The following is a 22795-nucleotide window of genomic DNA, read 5'->3' as shown; positions in this document are numbered from 1 at the left end:
CATGTCTCTAAGGAAGGTCGCAGCCCACCACCTCTAGCCAGAAGCAGAACTGGAGATCACAGTGGCCCTCCCCTGATGTTACGGCTGACCACAGTCTCAGGGGAACGACAGCCATTGCCTGCATTGCTAACCTTTTACCAGCTTCCTTCCATGCCACGGAGAGAACTAAGAACAAGAATACAGTAATTTGATCTCCAATTAGCATAAAATAAAAACAACCCAGTCATGTTTTCCATGGGCTTTTCCAAGCTCAAACTAAATGCATGGGAGAAAAAGATAAAAATATATACACAGAACTATAAATATATATACTGTCTGTGTGCGTACGGCCACGCACCCTGACCCAGATGATTATCAATCTCTAGGAAAACCAAGCAGCCTGATGCAGAAATCTGAGAATTCTCCCTTTCCAGAGTGCAGTGTGAGTACACACGGGAAGGGAAAGGATCCTGATTGGTCGGCGTGGAAGGGGTTAAGTCCTCAGCCATCCTATTCTAAAGTGATTTATGATGATGGGTAGTGTTTCAAAACTTTCCCCCACCCAGGGAACGGCCCTCCCCACCGAGTCCACTCTCTCAGCGTGCTGAAATGGGAAGGAGGCGGTGTTTTGCTGATCTGTTAAATCCTGAGTGAAGTTTCCTTGATTTCCAGTGGCCACTGTTGTTTGAGTTTGGTTTGGACCAAAACTGAGGTTGTCCTGGCATTCCTGGGACTGAATCCAGGCAAGAGGAAGAAGAAAAAGAAGAAGAAGGAAAAGAGAAGAAGAAGAAAAAAGGTGGAAAGAAATAAAGGGAGGAGAGGGGCGTAGAGAAAGAGAAAAAGCCTATTTTCACCCTCACATTCCTGTGTTTTCCCTCAGCCTGGAAAACATATTAATCCCAGTGCTTTCACGCTCGGAAACAAAGGGACTAAGCCAGGCTGTGGGGGAAAGGGTGATAAGAAGGACCCTGGAACTCTGAGGAGAGAAAAAAGTGGGATTCGGAGAGAGCTGGGGCTCCGCTTCAGGGGGTGCCCTGTGTGCCGGCACAGGGATTGGCATACACCGACAGACACAGGGCTGAGCAGAAACTGCAGAACAATGGAGATGCAAAGACTTAAAAGGACAGCTCCTGTCACCGCATCCTACTTGTCAAGAAGGTAAAAAGACAGCCGAAAAGAAAAGAAGAAAGCAGCAGAGCCCTCAGGTCAGGACGGGCGGGCGACTTTGGTTGCTGAGCTGCAGCCCGCCCCAGGCTCGAAAAGGAGACAGAGGGTTGGGAGGAAAAGTGTTTCATCCAGGCAACTGCCCTGGGACCACACTTCAGACCGCTTTTTAAGCCTTCTGCATTCCATCTCCATGAGCCACAATGTAAGTGTGTAATCCTTTCTGCCTTTGGTGTGTTTGTTTCTTTGTTGCTTGTTTGAAGAAATGAAGTGGTAATGTTGCCATAATTAATGTGCTCAGTGCGCATTTTCTCTGGAGCATCAGAGAGTCAGTTGAAAGGGTGCAAGCATGCTGCATGGGCGCTGAGTTGGGTTTCCTGCTTAATGTAACTGTCTCTGCTAAGCACTGACAAATTACAGGGGTTTAAAAGTAACAGGATCTTATCCTATTTTCCATTCCCTGACCTCCCTTCTTCTTCTTCTCTAACCACCCCTACCCCCCAGCCCTTGGCCAAAATAGAGAAAGAGAAAATGCCCAGCTCTGTTTGCAATTAAATAATTTTTTTTCCTTTTCTCCCCTTCCCCTCCTCTTTCGTCTTTTGACCTTGCTGCCTCCAAAAGTGGATTGCACAATGACATGGAGAATGGGACCCAGTTTTACCATGCTGTTAGCAATGTGGCTGGTGTGTGGGTCAGAACCCCACCCCCGGGCCACGCATGGAGGGAGCCATGGAAGGCAGAAGGGGCCTCTGGTCTCCCCAGTCAATAGAAGGCCAGTTCGGTTGCTGAGGCATACGGGGAGGTCTCAGGGAATTGAGAGACCTGCTCTGGAAGAACGAAACCTTCAGCCCCTCCCAAGAAGGAGCAGTGTGCCTGTGTTGAGAATAGCTCCTGAAAAGGCCCCTCCGGTCCCGCTGGACATCAATGGGGCCCTGGTGAAACCTGAGCGGAGACCAGCAGCCCGGAGTTCTCCCCGTGAGATGGTCCGAGATGAGGGGTCCTCAGCTCGGTCAAGAATGCTGCGCTTCCCCTCTGGGTCCAGCTCTCCCAACATCCTCGCCAGCTTTGCAGGGAAGAACCGCGTGTGGGTCATCTCGGCGCCTCACGCCTCGGAAGGCTACTACCGCCTGATGATGAGCCTGCTGAAGGACGACGTGTACTGCGAGCTGGCGGAAAGGCACATCCAGCAGATAGTGCTGTTCCACCAGGCGGGCGAGGAAGGGGGCAAGGTGCGGAGGATCACCAGCGAGGGCCAGGTCCTGGAGCAGGCCCTGGACCCCAGCCTCATCCCAAAGCTGATGAGCTTCTTGAAGCTGGAGAAGGGGAAGTTCGGCATGGTGCTGTTGAAGAAGACGCTGCAGGTGGAGGAGCGCTACCCTTACCCGGTCAGGCTGGAGGCCATGTACGAGGTCATCGACCAGGGTGCCATCCGCAGGATAGAGAAGATCAGGCAGAAGGGCTTTGTTCAGAAGTGCAAGGCCTCCGGGGTGGAGGGCCAGGTGGTGGAGGAGGGGAACAGTGGCGGAGGCACGGCCAGGCCAGGCCTGAGCGTCGAGAAGAGGAACGAGGACCTCAGGAGAGCGCAAGTGCCACCCACCAGAGAGAGCCGGGCGAAGGTGTGGAGAAAACCGGCCACCACGACAGCAGCACCGCCGCCCCCTCCTCCCACCCCACGGGTCACCGCCCTGGCCCCGGCTCCAGCCACGACAGTGACGCGGGCCACCTCGCGGGTGCCAACCGCAGCTGCCAGACCTACAACCACCACGGCCTTTCCGACCACCCAGAGGCCCTGGACCCCCCGGGTGCACCCCTCCTCGGATGCCCACAGGCCCCCAGCGACAGCCGAGGTGACTACTGCCAGGAGTGCCGCAGCCCCCGAGAATCTCCACCCAGCACCCAGGAAGGAGCCGGCGAGGGAGAGGCCACAGACCACCAGGAGGCCCAGCAAGGCCACCAGCTTGGAGACCTTCACTGCGGCCGCTCCCACCCCGACCCCGGAGCACAGCGGCAGGGCTGCGCCGGGCCGACTCCGGGACAACCGCACAGACCGGCGCGAGCACGGCCACCGGGACCCCAATGTGGTGCCGGGTCCTCACAAGCCAGCCAAGGGGAAACTGCCCAAGAAGAAAGCCCAAGACAAAATTCTCAGCAATGAGTATGAGGATAAGTATGACCCCAGCCGTCCGACTGCCTCGCAGCTGGAGGAGGAGTTGCAGGTGGGGGACGTCCCTCCCCCAAAGACAAAAGAGTCTAAAAAGCACGAAAAGCTTGAAAAACCTGAGAAGGAGAAGAAAAAAAAGGTGAAGAATGAGAAAGCAGAGAAGTTACTCAAAAGCGAAAAGCAAGTGAAGAAGAACAAGGCCGAGAAAAAGACCAGGCCGGAGAAGGAGAAGAGCAAGAAGAAAAAAGCCGGGAAGGCCGAGCAGGACGGCTACCTGAAACCCACCGCCAAGTACTTCACTCAGAGTCCCAAGAAGCTGGTGACTGACCTGCTGGGCTCCTTGGAAGGCAAACGAAGGCTCCTGGTAAGTACTCTTCTCCTTGGCATCGCTCTGTGGGCTGAGGCAGGGAGCGTGCGCGCTTAGTTTGTGGTTTCTCTAAAATCGCATCGGTGGGTGGCGGACGATGGCTGGACTTGTGCCGTGTCCAGAAGGTCAGGAGGTGTGTCAGGGAAGGGCAGCCGGCCGGCAGCCCCTGTCGGGTTGGGTGCTCTATGCATCTTTCCTCAGGCGGATGCAGAGTTCGTGGCCAGCGGACCTTAGATGTGAGCCCAGGGAAGCACCTGCGGTCACAGCTTCTTCCACGCCCAGCAGCACCCATCCCCCACCTTTACTCCTCTCCTCCACGGGGTAGCTCCGGACGCAGCTCCATTTTACCAAGTTCAAGGAATAAAAAAAGAACAAAGTCCCTAAAATTGGCTATGCGTTGACTCTGGTCACAACTTTAAAAAAGGGTTTCTCTCTTCATCAGCTTAGAAACCAGAAGCATGTGTCTGGGGAAACAACAAGGTTTCTCCTCTTTCCCCACTTGGTCTATATGGATGAGAGGAAAATGCAGCGGCGAGAGTGAAGCAGCCTGGGCGGGGAGTCGGCGTGAGTGGGAGTGGGAGAGGCCCTTTTTGGTGTGACCCTCGTGAATGCTTTACACCAGCTGGCTGAGATCTTTAGTCCTTAAAGTCTGCCCCTTCTATCTCTGCCCAACTAGTAAAAGGCCAAAAGGATGGAGTGTGGGGAACTGGATTAACTGTTCTAATTTCCAATACTCTAGAGACACATCTGAACTTGGAGTCCAGATGTCAGTTTCTCTGAGACTCTATAAAATGAGCACGTGTGTGTGTGTGTGAGTGTGATAAAGGAGATGAGCAGTCCTTACTTATTTTTTGCCTCAGTTTCTGAGTGCCACTAGAATTGAGTGAGTCACTGGTACATCTCAGTCACTGGTACATCTCTGTCACTGGTACATCTCAGTTGGCCATTACTTACCACCATCCAAAGAGTAATAACAGTTTCTACGCAAACCCCAGGGAAAAGACTTTGGGCAGGAACAAGCCCCATCCTAAATGTAAGGGCAGTTCTCGTAAGCAATGTCTCCTCTCCAAGTCTCCTTACCCACTCTTCTAGTGCCCTTCCAAGGCTTGACCCTTTGCTTCTTAACACTATCATTTTATCCCAGGCTGTCAAAGAGGAAACAAGTATGATACAATTACTTCACAGAAGAAAATCAGTAAGGTAATGTTGGGTTACATGAGTCAGGATTGATTCCCTCGGACAGCTGGCCGGGAGGCAGCCCTCTCCGGGCACAGAGGGTCATCCGTCCTCCCAAAGACACAAGGCGACTCCACGCCCCGCATCTTCCTCACCAAAAGTGACAGACACTCTTCCCTCAAGGCATGTCTCAGGGGGTGTTTTAGCTTTTTTTCAGTCTGGCTTAAATTTGGATTAATAATCTGACCCAGAGACACTCCGGGGTCCATTTATCTTCAGTGGCTTCCAAATGTTTAAATGTGCATTTAAACCGTTACTCAGAGTGGACATTTATCACAGGCGGGGCATGTCCCCAAATTCTCCTAGCTGTTCTATCAATAGTGCATTTATGTGTTAGAACAAAACTTAAGTTTGATGGATTCTACAGGTTGTGTGTGTGTGTGTGCATTTTATTTCTGTGTGTGTTATTACTTGTTTTAACCAGAGCCTTGAAGTAACTGTAGAAACTCAGGTTAGCAGCAGATGGGCTGTCACAGTAGTTTAACAGTTACTCGGTTATTCCCAGAGTACATAAATTTAAGTGGGATTGTTCCACTAGGAACCGAAAAAAATTGTAGAGTAGATTTTAGAGTAGAACTCTACCTGGTACTTGAATGTTTGCTAGAGAACCCACCTCTCTGGGCTGTGGACAAGCATCAGCAGGACGCTCTGTTGCCTGCCTCCTGGGTACCTGGGACTTTGTCCAGCCTGCTAATAAAACACATCACCCAACCCCGGCCATTTAGCCAACAGGGCAGGTGAAGTGTTCCCTGTGGTCAGGTTTTAACCAGGGGGAAATAATCATGGGTGATATGTCAGATTGTAACGGTGCACCTATTGGTAACTACTTCCATTGCTGCTAGTTTGTGAGTCAAAAGAAAGAGGTTTTCATACATAGCCCTGGTATTAGTCATGCCTTTTATTTCTTTCCCTTTCTCTCCACTCCCTTAGTCAGGGATTTGAAAGCCCAGCTGGGTCTTTTCTGCTTTTAACAGTATCCCTGATCATAAATTTCTAGCAAATGAAACTCAAATGACAGCTTCTGCTGATGTCATGTGAGGCAAAACAGAAACCAGCTGGGACTGCTCGTGGCAATGTTGCTCTGGGTGGCTGGCGAGAGAGCTGGGCTTGTTCCTACAAAGAAAGCGCCAAGGAGAGGCGTTTCAGTCTTGCGACCCCACGTGTGCCCAGGGTTGCACAAGTGGCATGGCCAGGGATCACGTCAGCAATGCGTTTTCTGTAGAGCTGATGACATCTAAAATAAGGTTGGATTACAAACAACAAGATAAAATAAACGTGGTGCAATATCAGAAAATGGAGAGAAGAGACTATTTGACTGGACAGAGGGGAGGATTGTGTTTTTGGGTGAAGGAACTAGCTGGTTCCATTTATCATCTTTTCCACTCATTTTTTGCCTTAAACATGGCCAGTGTTATTCAGGAAGCTTGGTGATTCAATTAATATTCATTAAGGCTTAGCACTCTGCAAGCTGCTCAAGTGTGGCTGACACCATATACCTCTCCCTGGCCTCAGCCTAAGTTAGCGTGCTCAGACTTACAGGAGGTTCGCATTCCAAGAAATTGTGCAGGCCTTTGAGCTTATCTTTCCAGCTTTTCAGTAAGCTGGTGCCCTATTACAACTTATCATAAACCTCCAATACTTGGCATTTATTAAAATCATTCTTTGGATGTGAAAACATGAATCACATAACCTCTACTTGGCCGATGACTTAGAGAAACATGGGCAGCAGTGGCGCAGCCTGTGGCCGGGTGGGCAGACCCTGGAAGCCTTCGCAGGAGCTGCCGGAGGGGCAGGTGCCCCTTCCTTAGGCCTGAGGTCTCTCCTTCACACCCCCTGCCTCTCAGTCTGTCAAAGCAAAGGAGCAGATCCTGCCGGGAACTTTTTGAGATCCTGTGGTTTAATTTTCATGACCATGCCATGAAGATCTCCATTTTACAGACAGAAGTTTCCCAAGGTGTGTAGTTAATATATGGCAAAGGCAGAATTAGAACTCGGGTCTTTCGATTTAAAGCCCATGCTCAAGCCAGTCCCCCATTCTGCATTCCTGAATATGGGGCATATGCCATGATGGATAGGGGAAACTGAGATGTTTCCCTGTTAGGTAATCAATACAGACATTTAAACATTCATTTTAAACCTTGAATTGCTCAGGTCAACAGTAAGACATATCAGTCATCAACATTTGGTGCTGAGCACCAAGGTAGAGTTTCTGCCTTGAATACCGGGCTGGCTTTCTGCACCTCCACACTCTGGCTCTCCTGGCCTTCGGTCAAGAACAATAGACTGAATCCCAGTTAACCCAGCCCCTCAGGCTGGCTGCTGTCAGTTTAGGGGTGATGGAGGTGAGAATATAGATAAGCTGTTCATCACTTAAACGTTGGACTATGTGGAGTACCGCTGACAAGCCGTCCTTCTTCTGTGCCCTGAGAATCGACCTACTTGCTGATTGACAAGTGCTTCATTGCAGAGATTCAAGTCCAAGTTTAAGCATTCTTTGGAGACCGAATCTCCTATAATTCAAGTGGGTTAATATTTTAAACTTTACTTCAGTAATCTGGTTGTTAGGGCAACAATCAACTTATTTGATTCAATTTTAGAAAAGGATACAAAGCTCTGATTTACTAAGGCAAACCTCTAGCTTACATGTTATCTTTCAGAATCCTATAAAAACCCAGTGTTTTGAACCTAACACAGTTTGTAGAATAATCTGAGGTTTAAAACGCTTTCCCCACAGCATCGCCCAGTCCTGTCTGCTCCCTTTGCTAATGCAAACTGGCTTAATCACATTCTGAGGCTCCTTGTGCCAACACACTGTTGGGGCAGAAACATAAAAAAAGAGTGCAACACAGCTCTAAGTTCACGAGAGTGCCCTGTTTTATCACCACCAAGCTGGAAAGAGGCTGAGGACCAGACCATAATGTTTACTGAGAAGTTCTAGGTGCTCTCTTTAGGAAGAAAGGATTGGCAATGGGACAGAGGTGTCAATACACAGGGAAAGAATCCTTGAAATATATTGAGATGATCAGGCTTCTCTGCTTTTTCCTTTCCCTGCTGTGAACATGAGGAACAGATTGAACCAGCCCGTCTGTGGCCTGCAGCTGGACAGTCATAGGCAGAGGTGATCATTGTGTTTCTGAGTAGCTCCCGTCTCCTAGCTGGAGCGGTCCATGTAACCTGAGAAATGGGGGGGGGGGAGCAGAGTTTGCTCTTCAGCCATGGGTATGGCAGTGGTAGGGCCTGGGGCTTCGGTGCCTTGAAGAACTTATACTTTAGTGGGGGAGATGTGACATAAACATAAAATATAATGGTAAATCAAAGAAATACATTCCAAGTGAACAGTGCAGACTATAAGAACAGTGATTATAAGGAAGAAGCGATCGCTGAGGGCTAGAAAAGACTTTAGGGAGGACCCTGCATTTGAAGAATGGCTGAGCATCAGCTAATTTGGAGGGGACAAGAGGGCTTTCTGGGTGGGAGGGTCACACAGGCCAAGGCCGAGGAAGGAATGTGGGCGAACTACACAGTGGTGACATACATGTATCATACTCAGGGGCACAGCCTTGCACACATATTTTATTTTTTCTCAGTTCTCACTACTTTTGAGGTTGGTAGGGAAGTTGTTCCATTGCGAAGATGAGAAAACTAAGGTTCACAACATTAAAGGGCCCTGTTAAGGCTTCAGGGAAGCCAGGGGTTAAATAAGGATTAAAATGCAGGCCCTTCAACTTCAACTATAATCACCCCTTCTTTGTGTCATTGTGCCAAGATTTCTTTTATTTCATAATTTAGGATGGTCTGGCTATTGGGTAAAGAGGGCACATAAGGGGAAATAGGAGGAAAGGTTGGCCAGAGAGAGCCTGGGGCCAGGTCACTGAGTGACAGAGCTGGGCAAGGAGACAGCAAGATGAGTGTCACCTCACAGGGGGTAAGGCACCCTTGGGCAAAAGTCCTGAGGTGCAAGTAAACATTAGAACTCTTTATTTATTTTAGTGTGATTTCCACGGGGTATCCAGTGGCCTAAGACTACTGTGTTCAGAGATGCCCGGGAGAAACTTCCAGACACAGAGAAGGACGTTCTGTATGAGGATATATTGTCTGAAATTCTCAATCATGTTCAAGGGGGAGAAGGAAACCAGAGGGAGTTCTGAGTACTCTTGAAAGCTTGTCATATCGTGGTCTGTCCGTGGACTTTATAGGTCCATGGCCAAGTAGGAGATGACTAGGACGGAGCCTGTGTGTTGGTCTGAAGTTACAAAGTTAGGTGTCATCAGTCAGTCGGCTTCTGGAGGGCTGTGTCCTAGCGACACCTCCCCATACGGGCTTACCCTCCGGTTGGAAGAGCACGTCCAAATCTTTACCAGTAAATGTTACCTTAGTTTTTGACTATTTTGTGTTCTCACTGAAGCATTCACTTTATTTATTTCAAAATAGTATGTTTGTGAGCAAATAGCCAGAAAGAAAAACATAAAACATACCAACTGAAAATCAAACTTCAAGATTTGGGCTACTGTAAACTCCTAAGGAAATATTTTCAGATGTAATACAGCTAATTAAAAACTAATAACCAAGTGAAAAGTACCATTATTAGTTCTTTTTGTAGCCATCTTAAATAATATTTATTTATTTATATTGTATTTTTTGCATTACCATCTTAATTTTTTTAAGGCTAAGTATGAGTCAATGAACAAATTAGAGAAAATTTGATTATTTTTCCTTTTGGAAAATTACATTTCTAAAACAAGCAGTTTCTACCCATCATGTCCATCTGAATAAGCATTTAAACATGAAATTAAAAGTAAGTGAAATCATATCTACTTAAGAAATAACAATCTGAAAAAAATATATAACTTTATCCCAGAAAGGCTTTGCTAATGTTCCACTCAAAAACTATTGAACATGTCTTGATTTCCATGAGGGGGTAGTATTTTTGTCAACCATAGAGAATTACCAGAAGGAAAAACTTTCAAGAAGCAATAAACACATTTCTGACATAGAAAATAAAAAGCAGGACCAGGCTGGGATCAGATATTAACCATTTTGAGGAAGAAATTTGAAAGAGGGTACAACATGGTGACTTCCCTGCTGAGAAATGCCATGTGACAGACTTCAGAATTATTTTACAAGCTTAGATTTATTTTATAAAGTAGAGAGGAGATTGATAACTTTGGATGTAGTCCAGTGGGGGAACGTGGATGGAGGCTGGTCTCTGAGCCCAATGATGAGTCAGCAGAGGATGAATACACAGTGTTCACTGCAGACACCAGCCATGGAATGTTCCAGAGTGCCCAACACCTGGTTACGAAACTCTCTCAACCCTGTGAGACATGAAATGATAGTAGTAACCACTCAGTTTATCAATGTCAGAGCAGCCAATTAGGCTAATGAAGGTTAAACTGAGGGAAGGGAGGTAGCCCTTACTGAACAACTTTTACCTGCCAAGTATTTGTGCAGCACAGACAACGGCCTCACAAAGGAAGTGCTTCCATGCAGAGTTCACAGCTCAGGAGACCAGGACACATGGAGCAGACTAGTAAGGAAGGTAAATACTGGAAATGACTGGAAAGCTCAAAGCTGTCTGAAGCCATTTAAAAATAAGTCTTTTCCAAACAGTCTTTGGTCCTAATTATGCAACTGTCCAACAAAATGACCTAGCCCAGTTTAGTGTAGCTTAGCGTAACTTAGTTTGCTTTAACTCTGGTGTCAGTCACGTCCAGCTCTCTATCCCAAACCACCCCTTGGGGTTTCACCTCAGTGTGAAGCTGTCGCTGTGAATTAATATGTGCTTGTCTTTGCCCACCTCCAGCTGATCACCGCCCCTAAGGTCGAGAACAACATGTACGTGCAGCAGCGAGACGAATATCTGGAGAGTTTCTGCAAGATGGCCACCAGGAAAATCTCTGTGATCACCATCTTTGGCCCTGTCAACAACAGCACCATGAAAATCGACCACTTCCAGCTAGGTTCTCTTAACCATTTTAATGATATCATTCTTCTTCTCGTAGCTAAGGTGGGACAAATCTTGTGGGGAAGGTCAGTGGGGAATCACAAGAAACTTCTGATATCCAGAGGGCTCTTTCCTTGTGGCAACCAAGGTCAGTTTGCCTAACATTGTATTTAGATAACCATTCCAGATGGTTCTGGTTTAAGCTTTTGGCACTTTAAAATGAAAAATATGCAAGCACTCTGTGGTCTGAAAGTCAGTAAAGTGGAGAAAGAAGAGAGAAGTAATATGGTAGGGGGAAAACCAGATAGGTATTCAGACACTTTCTTTTGGATTTCGAGTCTTCTTGCCTGTGAGCAACATCATCTGATCTTCTGGCAGCCTTTAGGCTACAGGTGACTCACTGACAGATGGGGACCTGCCAGACCCTTGGAAGTACTGACTCTGGCAAGGCTGGGGAGGGAATGAACCAGGGCTGAAAGAAGCTGTTAAGATAAATGAAAAGTCACTGAAAATATGGACTGAACTATGCCCAAGTCCTTTTGGAGAGCAGAAGAATTTGGCTGAATGCTAGAGGTTTCACAATTTTTCATATCAATGATGCGTGTGAGACTCTTGAGGCACGCAGCTCGGCGCTGGGCAGCTGAGATTGAGCTCATTGCAGTTCTCCTGGGAACATTGCAAAACTGACTGTAAGTAGTTAGGCTTCATATTCAGGAGCCCCAAATCTGCCCTGCCCATTTTTTAAATAATTTTTACATTTCTAGGGCTTTAATTTTTATTGAAAAAAACCTTTTTTCTTCCATGCATTTTCTACTTTTTATTCTCATTTAACCATAGTGAAAATCCTTTCCATTATCCATTTGTGTATTCTGCATAATTTTCATAAAATATATTATATCTGAAAACATCTGAAAGAATACACCATTAAAACATATTTTCCCCATTAGTTACATTTAACTTTAATATATATAACATGTTATGTCACAGATTTTTCTGTCATGTGATCTTGGTATAATTGAACACAGTTGTAATTATGTCATGATAATGTCAATTTGATTTTTAATATGGTCTTGCTTTCTAAATTATACTTTTTGTTGTGGTAAAAACACAATATGAGATCTACCCCCTAATTTTAAGTACATAGTACAGTATTGCTGACAGTAGGCACATACTGTAGGTTTCTAGGATGCATTCAGGTGTGAAGTTTCAGTTGTGCATGCATTCTCTTCTATTAGCCCAACTTCCCCTGATGTAGACCCAGAGGATAAGAGGTAGCATCCTTTCCAAAGTCCTACCTTAAACCACGGCAGATCAGTGACTTATCTGTGGATGTGCTGTGTGTGTGTTTGGAAGGGGGAACAACAACAACAAAATGTCCGTCCCTTAACCACACAACAGTAATCGTACAGGGGACAGAAAAGAAGTTCTGGAGTCAAACAAACCACTTCAAAAACACAGTCACAACTTCTCTGTTGACTGATCTCAGCCAAGCATCTTCCTAAGTCTCAGCTTAGAACATAGTTATATGTGTTTCCTGGTTACAGAGAGGATATAGTAAGGTAATATATGTAAATGCCGGTTACGTAGCGAATGCTATTACTGTGGTCATCATCACCACCATTCGTTCTGGCAGGCTTCTGGAGATCGGCGAGCTGTCACAGGGATTGGAGCACCTATAACTGAAAAAATATTTGTAATTGTTTTTTTGCTAATTATAGAATGTTGACAGTGAACCCTCAAATTGCTCTTCAAGCATTACTACTCCTGATGATAATACTACAAAGCCACATGTTCTGTGGTCACTGGTATTCAACCATTTACTTCTTGGATTTTCATCTAGTAGCATGAGTCAGTGAGCTCAGTTATAATCCAGATGTCTATAGAAGAAATAGGTATTCAGTCCAGTGCAGAAATGGGTTCTGGCTGGCGGTGAAAATTCTCCATCACCAGGTGTTCCCAGTGTCAAATGTGTTAACCACCAACTCTCACACACACAAAAATTCTCATTCCTATGTCAGGGATGTTTGGAAACATCATTATATCCCCCACCTCAACCTCTGTGTGGTTCTGTTACAAGCATCTGGAGCTGCCGTGGCAAAATTTTAGCATTAATTCTGCTTTTTTCTAGACATCTGGATTGAATATGAACTGTAGGGGGACTGGGATTTTCTTTTTTGGCCTATTAGAAATTGGGTACTGTGATTTGGGTGTTTGCCTCTCCCTGAATGGCAGCTTGGACATGGGTTGCAGCGCCTTTTATCTTGTTCTTCATCTAATTCCTGGAAGGCCTTTCTGTCCTGGTGTCATGTCCCAGGTTACCCTTATGGGAAAGGCTGTGAAGTATTTTTGACCAAGACTGGGAGTCAGCCATGGGAAAATAGGAATTGGCGTGCTCCATGGTCTCCGTAAACCAAACTCCAGCCTTGACCAATTTTCAGCTGGAAATCTATCAGATGGCCTTGCTTCCTTTAAAAACAAATCAAGTGCACTGTACTCTTCCAGATTTCTACTGGGCCTTAAACACTGAAGCCCACATACAATGACAGTGTGAGCTATGCTCTTTCTTACCTGATCCATCTTGTTAAATGTGTGTGACCTATAGATAATAAACCTATAAATACCAGGAAACTTACCTGAAGATTTGAGGCATTAGCTTAACAAAAGTTGTTCAGGCCTGAGCAAATTTTAGTGCAGAATAAGGCCATCTGTTTTTGCCAGCCCAGAGTGTTTTATATGGGGAGGGTTAGAGTGACCTAACACTCAAAAGCATTCTTAATTGTGAGTAGTATTAAAGTGAAAATCTTGGATAGGAGTGTTGATGTATATATTAAGAAGATGGATTATAGGCAACGTTTGCCAGATAGGAGGAAGTTACTGGCTAGAGGTACTTTGTTGCTGAATGAAAAGAGAATGAGGGGGAAATGCAGCAAGCAGGTTTCTTAGCAAAATAGAAGAGTTCAAAGATAATTGATAAAAAAGGAGGTGGAAAAGTTGATGGAGGTAGAACGTGGCAAGCAGGACAGAAAGTGTGAATTCTTTATTCATGAGTATGGAATTTATAGGTGAATTTCTAAAAATGCTTTTGTAAGTGAGTATGATAGAATACATTTTAGCATAAAATACTCTGTTTTTGATCCTATTATCAAGAAAATTATTATGAAGAAAAGATAAGCTTCACACCCATTAGGATCAATAAAAATGCAGAAAGGCTGCTTTCCCTCTGGAGCACCTGAAAAGTTGACCTTTGCCCCACTCCTCTGTTCATCCCCAGTGACGCTGTCTGGCAGCTGCCTTCCCTAGACCCTGCCACCCAGTGCTGGGAGGCCAGGCTGGGTGAGTGATCCCATTTCCAGCACTGGCTGCAGCGTCCTTCTCTGTTTACTCAGGCTTTGCTTGTCAATCACTCTGCCCTAGAGGCTAGAGAGGCTGTCCCCTAACTGGCTCAGCCATCCCATTCCACCGCCCTCAGCTGCCTCTGGCATCAAGTGCGTCAGTGTCAAGAGTAGCCCCTGGCAACCAAGGAGTGTAAAGTGCCTAGTAAGTCAAACGTTTGGAGTATTTGAAGAATGTGGTGGAGGAATAAGCTCTTCCAGTTGCAGTCATCAAAAAAGATATTATACATGTCAGAATTTTGAAAGGTTGGTGAATTTAATGGAGGTGGCTTGAAACTGAGTAGATTCTTCTGGTACATGATGACTCCATCAAGATGCTTTTTGTTTTTACTTATTTTCTTTTAAATACATTTTTTGGATTCCAAAGTCAGAGCTGCATAAAAAGGTTTGCACAGACAAGTCTTACATGCATTTCTGGCCCCTTTACTCTGTATCTCTCTGCCCCCATGTGTATTTTTATTATTTCTTTTTTATTCATTTAGTGCTTTTTGTGCAGATGCAAATAAATATAAATATTTATATTCCCCTTTTTTATATAAATACAGTATATTATATATGCTGTTCTGCACTTTGCTCTTTTCAATTAAATATATTTTTGGATATCTTTCCTTATGAGCTTATAGATACCTTTAATATTCTTTATTAACCCACTGTGAGACTGATTCTACCATCATTTATTTAAGTAGTTCTCGTATTGATTAATACTTAGATTATTTAAATTATAAACAACTTAACAATTAATTATCTTATACATTTGTCATTCTATGTGTATGGGTACAGATTTACAGGAGATTTTGAGAAGTAGGATTGTTAGACCAAATGGGAAGTGTATTTAGTTTTGGTAGATATCAATAGATTTCTCTCCATACAAGTTGTATCATTTTACACTCCCACCAGCAATGTACAAATTCTGTTTCTCCAAAGCTCTACATAGAGTGTTTGATCAAAATTGTGAATGATTTTAACCAATGTGGTATGTGAAAAATGGTGTAGTGTTGGCTTGCATTTCTTTTTTTTGAGTATTACTGAACATCTTTTTACATGATTAGGGAGCATTTATATTTTGTTTTTAGGGTCCTTCATTCATTTTTCTGTTGGGTTGGTACTGTTTATAAATTAGAATGAAAACCCAGACTCCCAGGCCCTCTCCTCAAACAAGATACTGACTCCGTTTGGGAATGAGGTCCAGGAATCTCTTTTCAAAAATGTTGCTGAAGTGACTCTGATTTGTGGCTGGGTTTATTCAGTCTAGAGCAGAAGGTTCGGGGTAGGACAGAAGGGAAGAGAGGACCAGAAATGTAGGTTGACTCCCATCTGTTCGGTCTGGATCCAAGGATTGTCATTTTAAACTGAACTCAAAGTGATTGTGATGAAGGTAGACAGTGGGCCATACTTTGAAAAAGTGCTAGAAGAGATAAGGAACTTGCAAAGCAATGGGAGAAACTCAAGTGGTCCAGGGACATTGGTAGCATGACCTGGACTTAGGAATGAAGGAGTGGGATGAGGAGAAACCATAGATATGACAGAGAAGAAGCAGTCACAGATGAAAGCTTGAAACATAATGCCTGAAACAATTGATGTTTACCAAGTTGTAACTGAAGCAGAATTTTGTTTTTCAGTGTCATTGCTCTTTATAGTCAGACTTAGAAGAGCAAATATGTAAAGAAATTTACTACTTTCTGAATTTGACAATTGACTTTGGGAGTTGGAATTTTTAAAAGGTGGAGAACCAGACAAATGTCTCACAAGTAGGGCCAGTTCTTACTAACATTCGGCAGAGGTCACCCTCCTCGCTGTCCCTCCTCAGTAATCTTAGGTCTTGGGCAGGCTGTGTGAAATGACCTAAATCTACCAAGTGGTCTTGAATCTGTGAATCACTTTAGCTGGATCAGAACCAGATGGACAGTTCAGAGGATGCTTCCAAGGAATGTTTGCCTCTAAGTCGTGCAACCCTTGACAAAGACTACAGAGCTTGGAAAAACAAGCTGCCAAATTTATGTTGCTTTCCCAGAGAACCTCTTATTCCCCACTCCTGATTTAGATAGTGTAGAGGGTAACAGAGACCTGTGGCAGGAGTGGGCAGCTGGGGACAGGAGCTGGCCTCGCAGGTACCTCCCTCTCAGCCATAGAGTGGCCACCACCATAGTTGGATTCAGTGTCTATCAGTGCTTTTACTGTTTTTCTTTGGCAGATTCTCCTACTCACCACTAACATGCATTTTGGATGTAGTTATTTCTGTAGGCTGGGAGTGCAAAATGTGTTGTTTCCAATGTTCAGTCAAAACGTTTCAAAATTTTTTTCAGTTGAAAGGAAAATCCAGAGCATGAAATTGATTTCTTGCCATATCCTTGTAGAACAAAGTTTGCCTTAAATCTTGGTCCTGGGTCCTCTCTATCCTTGAGTGTGACATATTTTGTAAAGTATACAGAGCACTGGAAAGGAATGAGGTCATTTTATTCGAATCCCAACCTTTACTTTGTTATTAACTAGCAATGTGAACTTGAGCAAGTTGCTCCCTTCCTGGGGTCGATGACAGGTCGGTTCCCTGGGAAACAGACCCTGAGACTTTGAGATCTGCCTGCAGAAAGTTAATGAGGAATATCCCCAGGAACGACACCAATGAGGGCTGAGGGGTACTAGGTGACAGAAGAATTTGAATTGCAGTGCATTTGACCTCTCAGAGTTGTTCTCTTTGAGGTAAGAACAGCATTTATATCTACACCACCCCTAAACACATGCACACACACTGCATGCATCAACCATTGAATATGGTCTGTCTCCTAGTATGGGTGTAACTTGGGGTAAGGCAGCTCTTCTTTAAGGAGCACAGGTTTTAGAGGGATCCAGCCATTCACATTTACAGCAGCATTCGTCTGACAGTAGGATCTGGACTGCACACCACGGCATGTGCTAGATACTGTTCCTTCGTTTCGGCCTCAATAATGTGATGACTTGGGCCTGATAATGTCTGTATCAGTTGTCAAGTGCCACCGTAAAATTGTGTAATAAAAACCTGCACCTCTCAGTGGCATATAACATTAAATATTCACTTAGTTACAAGTCTGTAGGGTTCAGCTGATCTGGGCTGAGCTTGGCTAGGCTTGCTCATGTATTTTCAGTCCACTACAGGTTGGTTAGGCGGTTCTGCCGATCTTGGCTGGGCTTGCACACAGGTTAAGAGTCAGCTGGGTGTCAGATGGTCTGAGATAGCCCTGGTTGGGATGAGATCAGAGTGAGCTAAACTAATCTCCAGAAGTCTAGTGTGGATATGTAATCATGGCAATGGTAGAAGCAAGAGCAAAACTATGTGTGCCAACTCATTTCTAGCCTCTATTTGTGTTACTTGTGCCAATAAAACAAGTCAAATAGATGAGCTCAGAATGACAAGTCAGAGCAGCTCAACCCATTCACTGTACCAGGCAGCTGCTGTTACTGAGTGGAGTATAGATAGAGGGCAGCGTGGAGATACAGGGTGGTGTGGAGAATTAGGGCCACTTTTTAAATCTGCTATAATCTGCGACTTCCTTCTGTCTCAGCCATTCAATAGTTTTTGTGATTTTATCTGTCAGATAGATGCTAATAGTCTAATTTTGTTACTAATTAGGAACTTGAACTCTGTCCAAGCATACTTATCTTTGAATTCAGTACCCACAACAGAATCAGCTCAGAACACTGGAGATAAATATTTTGTTTAATGAACAAAATCAATAATAAATGTATATTGGGAATTAAAAGTATTAATTCCTAGGTTTAAGATAAAATCTGGTTTGTATAGTTTTATTTTTTTTCTATTATGTGACCAATATATTTATGGTTCAAAATAGGGTATTCACATAAGATGGCTATTGTTGCATTGACTATTGTAATTTTTTTATTTGACAATCTAAGGGAAAAGAGGTCGATGCTCCTGACTAAATAGTCAGGTACTGAATGTTTTAAAAATTCTTGAGGCACACTGGTTGAAAATCACTGTCTTATAACACACTTTGTCACATCTGGAAGACAACTTAGCTCAAATTCTCCTTCATGTTTTTAGTAATAACAAAATGTACACAGTTTAATATAGTCATTTTTAGTGTTATTTTGCATATATATTTGTCTTTAATTTTTATTTTACTTATTTAATGATTCTGACATTGCTTACCAACAATCTTTCTTTTTTTCTCTTTTTCTTTTTTTCCCATATAACTTAATTTTATTTAGTTATTTTTCAAGTACAGTTTTTTGTCTATTTTTCCCTTCCCAGCCTCCCCCGCCCCTTGCTCCCCACCTCCCTCCCATTTCCACCTCCTGGTTTGTATAGTTTTAGAATCAGAACATTAATTATTAAGGACATTTAATCAGTTTTTAAATGGTCTTATTCTTCTCATTATTATTGCTAATCACAAAGTAAAATATGTTAAAATTTAAATAATCTAGACATGCACAGAGTAAACAACAAAAATTTCCACTGAACCTCTCACCACTCGCCAGAAGCGACTGCAGGAGCAGAAAGATCTTTTTCTTTCCATCCTTCTAAGTTTTTCTGGCTGACCTGATAGTCAAAGTGACTTAAGGCTCATTAACAAAAGAAAACTAACCATTGAATATGGACTGTCTGCATTTATTACTTATGCACATACGGGGGTTACATAAGAATCTGGGACCCAAGGACAAAATGGTCACATGTGGTTTGAGATTTCAAAGTGCAGGAAGGCAATTCACATGAAGATGGTAAAGCAAACATTTGATAAACAAACTTGCGTTGGGCTGACTTTAACATTGGGACCAGAGAACACTGATCAAACAGGCCTAACCAGGTTCCTCTTTTCTATCATACCTAGTCTATATTAAATATAGTTATCTATCATGATAGCTCCCTTCCTGGAGCAGGTCCGATGCTAAGTTCTTTTTTAAATATTTTATTGTTTAGGCTATTACAGGGGTCCCAATTTTCCCCCTCCCTCCCCCTCCACCCAGCCCACTCTCCACTTCCATTAACAGTCCCCTCACCATTGTTCTTGTACATGGGTTGTTCATATATATACTTCGAATAATTACTTCACTTTCTATCAGTCAGTCCCCACCTCCCCCATCCCCTCTTACACTCGTCATTCTATGCCTCTGGTTCTATTTTGCTCATTAGTTTATTTTATTCATTAGATTTCCATTATCAGTGAGATCATGTGGTATTTGACTTTTACCAACTGGCTTATTTCACTTGGTGTAATAGTCTCTAGTTCCATTCATGCTGTCACAAAATGTAGAAATTCCTTATTGTTTTCTGCTGCATAGTATTCCGTTATGTAAATGTATGATAGTTTATTTTATTTACTCATCCACTGGTGGGCAGTGAAGCTGTTTCCAAATCTTGGCTGTTGTAAACGGTACTGCTATCAACACAGGGGTGAATAAATTCTTTTGAATTGGTGTTTTGGAGTTTTTAGGGTATATTCCCAGCAATGGAATCAGTGGGTCAAAAGGCAGTTTCATTTTTAATTTTTTGAGGAAATCTATACTGTTTTCCACAGTGGCTGCACCAGTCTGCCTACCCACCAACAGTGCAGTGGGGTTCCCTTTCCCCCACATCCTTGCCCGCATTTGTTGTTTGTTGATTTATTAATGATGGCCATTTTGGCAGGTGTGAAGTGGTATCTCATTGTGGTTTTAATTTGTATCTTGCTGGTGGCCAGTGAGTTGAACATTTTTTCACGTGTCTCTGGGCCTTTTGTATGTCCTCCTTGAAGAAGTGTCTATTCAGGTCCTTTGTCCATTTTTTAAATGGATTGTTTGTCTTTCTGGTGTTGAGTCCTATAAGCTCTTTACATATTTTGGAGATTAAATCATTGTCTAATGTATCATTGGAAAATATGTTCTTCCGTGCAATCAGTGCCCTTTTCGTTTTAATGATGGTTTCTTTTGCTGTGCAAAGCTTTTAATTATGATGTACTCCCATTTGTTTATTTTTTTCCTTTATTTCCCGGGCCCTACAGAACACATTGTCAAGTATATTATTATTTGAAATATCTGAAATTTTACTGCCTGTATTTTCCTCTAGGATTTTTATGGTATCATGACTTGTATTTAACACTTTTAGCCATTTTGAGTTTATTCTGGTGTGTGGTGTAAGAGAGTGGTCTGGTTTCATTTTTTTTTTGCATGTGCCATTCCAGATACCTGGAACCATCTGTTGAAGAGGCTATTTTTATTCCATTTTATGCTTCTGCCCTTTTGGTCAAATATTAATTGACCATAAAGATGTGGGTTTATTTCTGGGCTCTCTATTCTGTTCCATTGATCTATGTGTCTGTTCCTATGCCAATAACAGACTGTTTTGATTACAGTAGCCTTGTAGGATAGATTGATATTGAGTATTGTGATCCCTCTAACTTTGTTCTTCTTTCTCAAGATTGCTGAGGTTATTTAGGGTCTTTTTAAATATTTTATATATTTTTATATAAAATATGTGTAAATTTTTGAATATTTGTTCAATATCTGTGAAATATGCCATTGACATTTTAATGAGAATTGCATTGAATCTGTAGATTGCTTTGGGTGGTATGGATATTTTAATTATGTTAATTCTTCCAGTTCATGAACACAATATATGCTCCCATTTATTTGTATCTTCCTCAATTTCTTTCTTCTGTGTTCTATAGTTTTCTGAGTACAGATCTTTTTACCTCCTTGATTAAATTTATTCCTAGGTACTTTATTTTCTTTGTTGCTATAGTAGATGGGATTTTTTCTTAGTATTTCTTTCTGATAGTTCATTGTTACTGTACAAAAATGCCATTGTTTTCTGAATATTGACTTTGTATCCCACTATTTTGCTGAATTCACTTATTAAGTTGAATAGTTTTTTTGATGGAGTCTATTGTGTTTTCTATGTACAAGATCATATCATCTGCAAAAATGACAATTTTACTTCCTTTTTTCCAATTTGGATGCCTTTTAGCTCTTTTTCCTGTCTGATAGCTGTGGTTAGGACTTCCAATACTATATTGAATAGAAGTGGTGAAAGTGGACCCCTTTACTTGTTCCTGATTTTGGGGGAAAGCTTTTACTTTTTGCCCATTGAGTATGATGTTGGTGGTAGTTTTTTCACATGTGGCCTTTATTATGATGAGGTATATTCTCTCATTTCCCATTTTGTTGAGTGTTTTTATCATAAACTGGTGCTGAATTTTATCAAATGCTTTTTCCACATCTGTTGATATGATTGTGCAATTTTACCTTTTATCTTGTTAATTTGATGTATCATGTTTATTGATTTGCAAATATTGTACCATCCTTGTATCTTTGGAATAAACCCAACTTGATCATGATGTATGATCTTTTTGATGTATTGCTGGGTCTGGTTTGCTAATATTTTGTTGAGGATTTTAGCATCTAGTTCATCAGAGATATTGGCCTGTAATTTTTTTCTTTGTTGTGTCTTTATCTTGTTTCAGAACTAGGACAATGATGGCCTCATACAAAGAGTTTGGAAGTCTTTTCTTGAACTTTTTGAAATAGTTTGAGAAAGCTAGGTGCTAGTTCTTCTTTGAATGACTGGTAAAATTTGCCTGTAAAGTCATCTAGTCCAGGGCTTTTTTGTGCTAGGAGTTTTCTGATTACTGCTTCAATTTCACTAGTTGTTATCAGTCTTTTCAGGTTTTCTGCTCCTTCCTGATTCAGTTTTGGAAGATTGTATGTTTCTAGCAATTTATCCATCTCACTTAAGTTGTCCAGTTTCTTGACATACAATTGTTCATAGTAATTTTTTACAATCTTCTGTATTTCTGTGGTATCATAGAAGGATATTTTAACACCTCACTATCAATAAGGCACAGATATTCCAGACAAAAAATCAACAAGGATATAATGGCATTAAACAACACTCTAGATCAAATGGATTTATCTGACATCTACAGAACATTTCACCCCAGAGAAGCAAAATATATTTTTCTCAAATGCCCAGGGATCATACTCAAAGATAGACCACATGGTAGGACACAAGATAAGCTTTAACAAATTCAAGAATATTGAAGTTATATCCAGGATACTCTTGGATCACAATGGCCTGAAACTGCAGTCAACCACAAGAAAAAAAAAACAAGTCATTCTAATACGTGAAGGCTAAACAACATGTTATTATATAATGCATGGGTTAACAATGAGATCAAGTAAGAAATCAAAAGTTACCTAGAAACAAATGAAAAGGAGCACACAACAACCCCCAACCTGTGGGACACAGCGAAGGCAGTCCTGACAGGGAAGTTCATAGCCTTACAGGCCTACCTAAAAAAGAGAGAAAAATATCAAGTAAACAACCTAACATCACACCAAAAGAACTAGAAAAAGAATAATAAACAAAGCCCAGAGCAAGTAGAATGAAGGAAGTAATCAAGATCAGAGCAGAAATAAATGACATGGAAACTAAAAACAGCTCAAAGGATCAACGAATCCATGAGCTTGTTCTCTGAAAAGATAAACAAAACTGACAAAACTTTAACCAGGCTCATCAAGAAAAAAAGAGAGAATCCAAGTAAATAAAATCAGAAATGAAAGAGGAGAAGTAACAATTGATA

The 22795-nt window shown here is 42.7% G+C and overlaps 1 protein-coding gene across 1 annotated transcript in view; it reads left to right on the top strand.

Moving 5' to 3' along the window:
* Nucleotides 1-541: 541 nt before the first annotated feature.
* Nucleotides 542-22795, top strand: part of CCDC80 (coiled-coil domain containing 80) — a 35424-nt gene continuing 13170 nt past the window's right edge. The window contains exons 1-3 of the mRNA XM_037165508.2: nt 542-1348; nt 1765-3668; nt 10711-10867. Coding sequence (XP_037021403.2) covers nt 1776-3668; nt 10711-10867 — 2050 coding nt within the window. The 5' untranslated portion in view covers nt 542-1348; nt 1765-1775. The remainder of the gene's footprint in view (nt 1349-1764; nt 3669-10710; nt 10868-22795) is intronic.

This window comes from Artibeus jamaicensis, unplaced genomic scaffold (genome assembly GCF_021234435.1).
Source record: "Artibeus jamaicensis isolate MK-2021 breed Jamaican fruit bat unplaced genomic scaffold, CSHL_Jam_final contig_3126, whole genome shotgun sequence".
Lineage (NCBI taxonomy): Eukaryota > Metazoa > Chordata > Mammalia > Chiroptera > Phyllostomidae > Artibeus > Artibeus jamaicensis.
This window is presented reverse-complemented; position numbering and strand designations above follow the sequence as displayed.